The sequence below is a fragment of the Carlito syrichta genome, unplaced genomic scaffold (genome assembly GCF_000164805.1).
Source record: "Carlito syrichta isolate Samal-C Ts95f unplaced genomic scaffold, Tarsius_syrichta-2.0.1 Scaffold126478, whole genome shotgun sequence".
In the NCBI taxonomy this organism is placed as follows: domain Eukaryota; kingdom Metazoa; phylum Chordata; class Mammalia; order Primates; family Tarsiidae; genus Carlito; species Carlito syrichta.
Genome location: NW_007070574.1, coordinates 23,940 through 32,958, shown reverse-complemented (window position 1 = coordinate 32,958; position 9,019 = coordinate 23,940). Strand labels below are relative to the sequence as shown.

Here is a 9,019-nt window from a genome sequence, read left to right as displayed (position 1 = left end):
TTGTATTAACCTAAATAAATGGGTTTTAAAATATTTCCCATTCACACAAAAAAAGATACTGTGAGTTGTACTTGTTCTGTCAAATTCTTTCTTATTCTTTCAAAGTATTTCAGTGTTTTTAAAGTCTCTAATATATCTTTTGTTTGTAGTTTAAAGAAAAACAAAAATGGACTTGGAATAAAAGTTAATGGTGACTATAAGTGCTCTTGTATTTTGTGGTTAATGTTTTAAATGTGTGTAAAATTCACACTCAATAAACCACACTGACTAAAAAGATGCTCAGTGAGACTCCAGGTCCTGAAAAACTTCAGGTGGCTTGGTTGAGAATATAGGTAGAGTTTATCACTGATCAGAAGTATTGACAAAAATAGCTTTAAATGCAAACTTTGAAGAACAAAAGAAATACTTCCAAGTATATTTAACTTCAATAAAGTCCCAAATAAATCGAATGTAAACACCATCTGGATGGATCCATGGCAAAGTCTCTTCATAAATTGTGAGAAATTGGCACCCACCCTCAGCATGAAACTTCTTAACTCCAGATTTGGGGAGAATGAAAGTGATTTAACCATTTATGCCCAGTGATTTTTTTTTTTTAAAGAAATGGAAGACTCAAAATCTCAAACAATATAATCCTTTCTTAAAATCAAGTTGAATGATCATACCTATCATTCTACAATCTTAAATTAGCTAAAGACTTTCAAAACACAGTAGCATGAATTACAAATGTCATTTAATCAGCACTAAAATTGATTCAAAGTTTGAATCCAAGTAGACTATATGAATGAAGTTCTGTGCTGCATAGTATCAATTTTAATGTTATTATCTTCATAATTAATGCGTTTGACTATATTTGTATTTTCTCTCTTTGTGCAAATTAAAGGTTTTAGTTTTTCTATTGCTAAAAATCTTAGATGTATTCAGTCTGTCTTAAAAAGTGAAAGACAGGTGCATTAGAGGTTCAAGTATATGAAAAGTGCCAAGATCTTTTTATTTTTAATGCCACTACAGATGAGAGCTAAAAGAAAAATCCCTTAAATACTGTACTTTCTTTTTAGACAAGAGTTAGGCTAGCCTTTAATACCTGTTAAAAATTGCACACACATTCCCCAAAAGAGCTGCCAAACACAATCTCAGTTCAATTAAAAAAAGTAGCCATAAGAATATACCAAAATTTCCATACAGTAAAATTTTACTATATGAATACTGTTAAAAAAATAAATAAAAGGAATTATTGCCACTACATTCTATTGTATTGATTAACCACCTCCTCTTTTGGATAATGTACTGCATATTATATTAAATTATCATATTGTACCTCAATGAATGTTTATTTAAAAGAAACTATTACAGAAAATCACTTTTATGATTCCATTAACCCCTGCATCCTACAAACATATGCAGTACAGAACCCCAAATACTAATTCTTTTAGTTTAAGAAAGGTGGTACCCATGCAAAATCAGAGATTGTTATCAAATTATCAACTACTCTAAAAAAAGAAAATAAGATAAAATTTACATTATCTACTACAAAATGCACACAGGCTTTTCACTGGTGACTGAAACTGCTAAAAAGCAAGCCAATTTAAAAATCCTTAAGTCTCTGTTGGCCTATTTCTTTCAATATAAATAGGGGAAAGGAATGAAACATAGCTGTACTGTTTCAATGTGCAATTCTTATTTCTAAAGATTCTTGAAAGAACTACTGCAGTTAGTATTAAATGCATTATTAATCATAAGTACCATATTAATTTCAGTGTGTCACCACTGAAATAAGTTGCTGAACATCATCCCCCAAAAAATATGGAGAGTATTTAATTAGCATGTAATATTTTTTCTGCTAGGGGCACTGAAATATTAAGAAACAATTAGGTAAAGTAAATAAGACAAGGAAGTTTTTCTGGTTTTAGCTCATGCACAAGTGAACAGGAAATATCCATGCTGTGTGTACTGTGTATTTTGAACATAAAAATATTTGTAGAATACAGTAACTTGAGAAAAAAGTACAGTCAAAAGGTAACAGGTATTGTTTGAAGATTCTCTAAATTTGATTACCCTTGAAAGCATTCTGAGGTGCACTAGATGCTGCAGTCGAAGCTGCGTTTGCAGCTGCGGTCTGGACAGTTTTGTTGGACATCACACCTGTTGCAAATTCTTGTTGGGCCTTCTCAAAACTAGCACCTGTTGTGCGATATAGTCCATGTACTTTTTAAAACATAACTAGTGCGATAACAGCCGATGCTGTGAAAAGTGCTGCTATGATTATCATCATGATTCCAACAGGAATATTTTTGTTGAGACCAGTAAGGGATGAAATCCAACCACAATTGCCCCAGTTATGAAATCCTGCAGCCTGAAGAACATGTACAGCAAACTGACAAATACAGACGAAGAAGAATACAAAGAATCTGAATGAACTGTCACTCCTGAAAGCTCCGTAAAGTTGTCTGTACCAACAGACAAATGAACAAGGAGTACAAAGCAAGAACCGCAGGACACTCAAACCAAAATCAACCGCTCTTGCAACACAAAACCAAGCCAAGCATTTGAAGATATTTAGAAACAGTGTTACAGCGTGGAACATCCACAAGCAGTACATAAACTTTACTGTCTTTTGGAATTCTACAGGAATGTCTACAGAAAAATCCTGATAGAAACAAGGTCCCACAGGAAAACTGCTAGGAAGAGGCGGCCAATTATTTTTTCTGCCGTGTTGACTGAGGTTTTGCATTTCTCGTTCTTGACGATCGAATTCTGCAGCTATTCTTTCTAGTTCTTCCTGGCGCTTAAGAAGTCCAGTTTGGGCCAGTGCATGTTCCTTTGCAATCTGTGTATAAGCTGGACGTTCCTCTGTTGGTTTCATTATTGCTGGCTGCGTATTAGGTACATTAGGCATCTTCACACTATCTGGTGGAGGTGTTCTAGAATCCGAGAATGGATTTATATTCATCAAGTCCTGATGGAACATTTCTTGTCATCTCTGTAACTGAAGGGTCCTTGAACGGGTCGTTGAGATCCAGGTCCGCGAAGGGATTGCTGTCGAAATCCGACATCTCTCCGGCCCTCGGCGTCAGCCACCGACGCAGGCGCTGAGACGAGCGAGGCCGCCGCCCCCCTGCGCGCTCACGTCGCCGCTGCCGCGCAGATCCGGGCGCCCCAAGCCTTCTTTTAATTAGTGTTTCCATTGTACATGTTTTTCCATCATTTTGCATATTGTTGGATTTCACTTTTTATTCACTCTGGCAATCATGACTGGAGCGTTTAGATCATTTACATTAATGCACTTATCCATGTGGTTGGGTTTAAGCCAAATATATTTGTTTGTTTTTCTATTTATCCCATTTGTGTTTTACTTGTCTCCTGTTTTCTTTTGAATTGTGTATCTTTTAATGATTCTATTTTATCTCCTCTGTTGATTTATTAGACATACTTCTTTTAGGTTTTTTAAAAATGTTTAGGGTTTGCAAAATATATCTTTAACTTATCAAATAAATAAATGGTGTGATACTGCTTTTCATGTAAAAACTTTACAACAGTATATGTCTACTTATCTTCCTGGTCTTTGTACTCTTATTGTCCTAAATTTTACTTCTATATGTTATAAAACTCACATTGCAAGGTTGTTAGTTTTACTTTAAATGGTCAATTGTCTGAAAAATGAGAAAGACTTTAATATTAATTTTCATATTTAATATATCTTTTTTATATTAAAGATGTGAGATATAATTCAGGATTAGGTATACAAGTGGTCATCATACAGGTAAAGTTTGGGCCTCCCTTTGGTCCCCACTGCCTGGTGTGAAATTAGGTACCCTTATTGATATTGCGTTCCCCCCTCATCCCAGCTGTATCCCACCAATCCCTTTCTTATAGTATTATGGTAAATGTTTAGGGTCCACTGATGAGTGAGAACATGTGGTACTCTGTTCTTTATTTCTGTGATCACTGAGTATGATAGACTCTAAATCCATCCAAGTTGTTGCAAAGTCCTTATGTTTTTTGAGGTTTTTTTTTAGTTCGAGTCTCACTCTGTCACCCAGACTGGAGTGCAGTAGCATGCTCCTGGCCACCGCAGCCTCAACCTGCTGGGCTCTGGCAATCCTTCCGCCTCAGCCTTCCAAGTAGTTGGAACTACAGGCATGAGCTACCATGCTTGGCTAATTTTTGGATTTATTGTAGAGATGAGGTCTCGCCAAGTTACCCAGGTGGGTCTCGAACCCGTGGGGTCAGGCAGTCCACTCACCTCAGTCTCCCAAAGCACAGGATTACAAGCTGAGCCACCGAGCCCAGCTGTTTGTCCTTCTTTATGGCTGCATAATATTCCATTGTGTGCCACATTTTTAAAAATCCAGTCCAATTTTGATGGGCAGAAAGGTTGGCTCCGTGTTTTTGCTGTTGTGAATAGTGCTACGATAAGCATGCGTGTGCAGGTATCTTTTTTGTGGAATGATTTGAGTTCCTCCAGGTATATTCCCGGTAAGAGGATTGCTGGGTCATATGGAAGGTAAATTTCTAGTTCTTTTAGAAATCACCACACTGTTATCCAAAGAGGTTACACTAATTTGCATTCCCACTAGCAGTGTAGGAACGTTCTTTTTCTCTGCATCAATTGCCAGCATCTGTTGTTTTATTATGTGGTTTTGATTTGCATTTCTCTGATGATTAGTGAGGCTGAACCCTTTTCATGTGTCTGTTGGCTGCCCATATTTCTTTTTTGAGAAGTGTCTATTCATGTATTTTTGCCCACTTTCTAATGGGGCTGTTTGTTTTTTTCCTTTCAGCATATTTGAGTTCCTTGTAGATCCTGGATGTTAGACCTTTGTCAGATACATCATTGTTGGCAAATACTTTTTCCCATTCTGTGGGCTGTCTCCCTGCTTTCTTGATGGTTTCTTTTGCTTTGCAGAAACTTTTCAGTTTGATAAGGTCCCACTTGTCTATCTTATATCTTATGGCATGGGCACTTGAGGTTATGATCAGGATTTGGTTGCCTGTTCTAATTTCTATTAGGATGTCTCCTACGTTTTCTAAGGTTCTTATAGTTTCTTTTGCTAAGGATTATTTTGGCTATTCATGGTCATTTATGTTTCCATATGAATTTCTGTACTGTCATTTCCAGGTCTGAGAAGAATGATCTTGGTAATTTAATGGGTATAGTTTTGAATCTGTAGATTACCTTTGGTATGATGGACATCTTAACAATGTTGATTCTTCCTATCCACGAGCATGCAATATGTTTCCATTTGTTTGTGTCTTCTTGGATTTCTTTGAGCAGTGTTTTGTAGTTTTCATTACAAAGATCTTTCACATCTCTGGTTTGGAAGATACCAAAGTATTTCTCGTGTGTGTGTGTGTGTGTGTGTGTGTGTGTGTCTATTGTGAATGGGATTGTGTTTTTTATTTGGTTCTCTGCCTGCTTGTTGTTGATATATAAGAATGCAACTGTAGGGCAACCCCCTTGGGTCCCCTCCCACTGTGGGAACTTTCTGTCCTCTCAATAAATCTTGCTTTCAAAAAAAAAAAAATGAAAATGTCATTTCCATATTTATTTTGTACCATGAAACTTTGTTCAAATCCTTTATCAGTGAGAGCAGATTTTTGACAGATTCTCTTGGGTTTTTGAGGTATAGCATCATATTGTCAGCAAAAAGGAATTACGTAACCTTCTCCTTTTCTATTTAGATACCCTTATATCCTTCTCTTGTCTAATTGCTCTAGCTAGAACTTCTAACACAATGTTGAACAAGCCTTGTCTTATTCTGGTTTTCAGGGGTAATGTTTCCAGTTTCTGTTCGTTGAGCAATATGCTGGTTATGGGTTTATTGTAGATGGTGCTTACTATTTTGAAGTATGTTCCTTCTATGCCTAGGTGTTTGAGCATTTTTATTAAGAAGAGATGCTGGATTTATCAAAAGCTTTTTCTCCATCTAATGATATAATCACGTTGATCTTGTTTTTACATCTGTTGATGTATTTAATTACATTTATGATCTTGGAGGACGTTGAACCAGCCCTGCGTCCTGTGGATGAAGTCTACTTGGTCATGGTGGATGATTTTTGAGATGTGTTGTCAGATCCAATTTGTTAGACTCTTGTTGATAATTTTTGCATCTATGTTCATTTGAGATATTGACCTGTAGTTCTCCTTCTTCTTCTTCTTTTTTTTTTTTTGATCTTTATCCAGTTTGGGTATCAGTGTGATGTGTGATGTTAGCTTCATAAAATTACTTGGGGAAAACTCCATCTTTCTCAATTGCCTGGAATACTTTCAGTAGGATTGGTATCAGCTCCTCCATGTTCCATGTACATTTTGTAGAATTCCACTGGAAAGCTGTCTGGTCCAGGGCTTTTTTTTTTTTTTGTAGGTAGTTTCCTTATGACGGAGTCAATTTCCTGGGTTGTTAGTAGTCTATTTAGGGTCTCAATGTCCTCTTGTTTCAACCTTGGGAAGTTGTGTGATATCAGAAAGTCCTCCATTTCATTTCAGTTATCAAGTTTGTTTCCATACATGTGTGCATAATCTCTGATAATCTTTTGTATTTCTTCAGGGTTGATTGTGACATCTCTTTCTTTTCTCTTTAGTTGCATTATTCAGTGGCAGTGGGAGAGGTTTTCACTTCTGATGTTTGCTCAGCCCTCTATTCTTCCCTGATCAGGGCTCTGAATTTGTTCTATTTTGAAACAGGGTTGTAGGTGGGAAGCTTTGCTGTCTGTTGTAGTTTTGAGAGTTGAATAAGGTGGTGGATGGGGAGCTAGGATTGAGAAACTACTTGCAAATCACCATGTTCACTGATTCTGGTATGGGTTTCCTGAGACCCACACCCCACCACCATTCTATATGGCCATGCAATGGGTATGTGCATGTGCCCCCGGAGTCCAAGATACAATAATAGCAATGAAGAGAACAGAGAAAAGTAGAATGAAGTGAGATGGACAAAATTTTTTTAAAAAATAAATAAATAAAAATAGAGCAACAAGAGCAGAAACCAAAGCAAAACAAACAAATACACACACCAAAATAAACTGGAATAATAACAAAGAAAAATAAAACAAAAAACAGGAAAACCAAATATACATGCCCAACCCAAAATGAAAGGAGAAGGGGAAAAAAAGGGAATTCAAATCAAACCCTCACACACACATTGAATTAAAAAAAAGAGAACAAAAAACAAACAAAAAAACTGAAAGATGAACACTCAATCATTCACAGACACACATAAACAGAAAACAAATAAAAAAGAAAGAAAAACAAAAGGAGTGGGGGTGATGCAGATCGAACCCTCGCATACACATTCATGCACAAAGGAAAAAATTTGGGCAGCAAGACCTCATCTCTACAATAAATAAAAAATCAGCCGGGCGTGGTAGCGCATGCCTGTAATTCCAGCTACTTGGAAGGCTGAAGTGGAAGGATCGCCGGAGCCCAGCAGGTCGAGGCTTCGGTGGCTGGGAGCGGCCACTGCACTCCAGTCTGGGCAACAGAGTGAGACTCCAACTCAAAAAGAAAAAAAAAAAAAAATTAACAAACAGGAAAAAAACTGCCCTCTTGTGGCAGGTTCTGTAATTATTCCTCTCAGCTGCTCCTCTGGTATCTCCTGCAGAGCTTTGGCCTCATTCACCTCTCCAGTGTCCAGCCCAGGGAAGGAGGAGTGGACAGTGGGGATAGGTGGGACTTCAGTCCACCCCTCTCACTCTCGTATGGTCAGGGAGACCCCCTCCAGTGGAGAGGTGTGGGATTGTCTCTTCCCCAGGTACTGGTGATGGGCGCCCAAGCCAGGCTTATCCTGGAGTAGAGTCCTCCTACTGCAACTGACATGCAGGCTCTGCCTGGGTTCATCCCTCTCAGTCATGCCCCAGCAGTGTGGGTATGATGTTCAGAAGCTTGCTGGGTAGGAGGGGGCCCTGGACTCACCACTGATCCCTTTGGAGGTTTTCCTTATCCTTTTCTGGCCACATCCGTTGTCCCACCGCTGAATCAGGATAGAGGGTGGGGCGCCTGAGACTCAGCATTCATCCTGTCCTTCTGGAGTTTATGCTTTTAGGATATTCCCTCTGCATCACGATCAACCCCTGAGTAGTTAATTTACCAGTTACAGCGATCAGATCCATGATGAGCTATCCAGAGCACTTTCCTGCCCAGTTTTCAAGATGGTGGCAGGGTGCCTCTTTTGCCTTCTCCAGTGAGGCCCTGCCTCTGGGCTCCCTTACTGTGCTCCCTCTGCAGTCATTGCTGCCAGAGTTCGACCAGGTGCTGCAGTGGTGAGACAGAGAACCTGGAGCTGGCAGCTTCTTCCTGGGAAGGGCTTTGTTGATTTTTTTAAAAAATGGCTCTCAGCTTATGCACACCAGGAAACACTAGGGGCCAAGTAGAGCAGCTGTAGCACCAGCTGCTTAACCAGGAGAGCCCTGGCCACTTGCTCTCCAGTCCCTACTCAGCCACTCCCATACTCGCTTACTCACCGACATGTACACAAAATTTTCTATACTCTGGAACTCAGTCCCACTGGCTCCACTGCCATCTTCCCAAGTGTCTGCCATATTTAATATTTCTAGTGCTCGTGATATTTTATTGTAGATCCATATATCTATCTGATATCATGTTTTTTCTGCCCAAAAGTTTTTATTGGTGTGCAAAAATCTTTTTTTCACCATTTAAAAAATATGTTTACTGGATAGAATTATAGGTTGACAGACTTTTTTTTTTTTTTTTTTGAGTTGGAGTCTCACTCTGTCGCCCAGACTGGAGTGCAGTGGCCGCTCCCGGCCACCGCAGCCTCGACCTGCTGGGCTCCGGCGATCCTTCCACCTCAGCCTTCCAAGTAGCCGGAATTACAGGCATGCGCTACCACGCCCGGCTGATTTTTTTGATTTATTGTAGAGATGAGGTCTTGCTGCCCAGGCGGGTCTTGAACCCGCGGGCTCAGGCAATCCACTCACCTCAGCCTCCCAAAGGCGCGGGATTACAGGCTGAGCCACCCAAACCTGCTGAGACTCTGACTCTTAAAAAAAAAAAAGGACT

At 39.1% G+C, this 9,019-nt stretch overlaps 1 protein-coding gene across 1 annotated transcript; it reads right to left on the bottom strand.

Moving 5' to 3' along the window:
- Nucleotides 1-1,264: 1,264 nt before the first annotated feature.
- LOC103250069 (secretory carrier-associated membrane protein 1-like) lies at nt 1,265-3,053 on the bottom strand. Its single transcript, XM_021707837.1, is given in 2 exon segments — nt 1,265-2,918; nt 2,998-3,053. Coding segments are annotated over 2 exon segments (933 nt in total). The 3' UTR covers nt 1,265-2,041.
- Nucleotides 3,054-9,019: the final 5,966 nt, after the last annotated feature.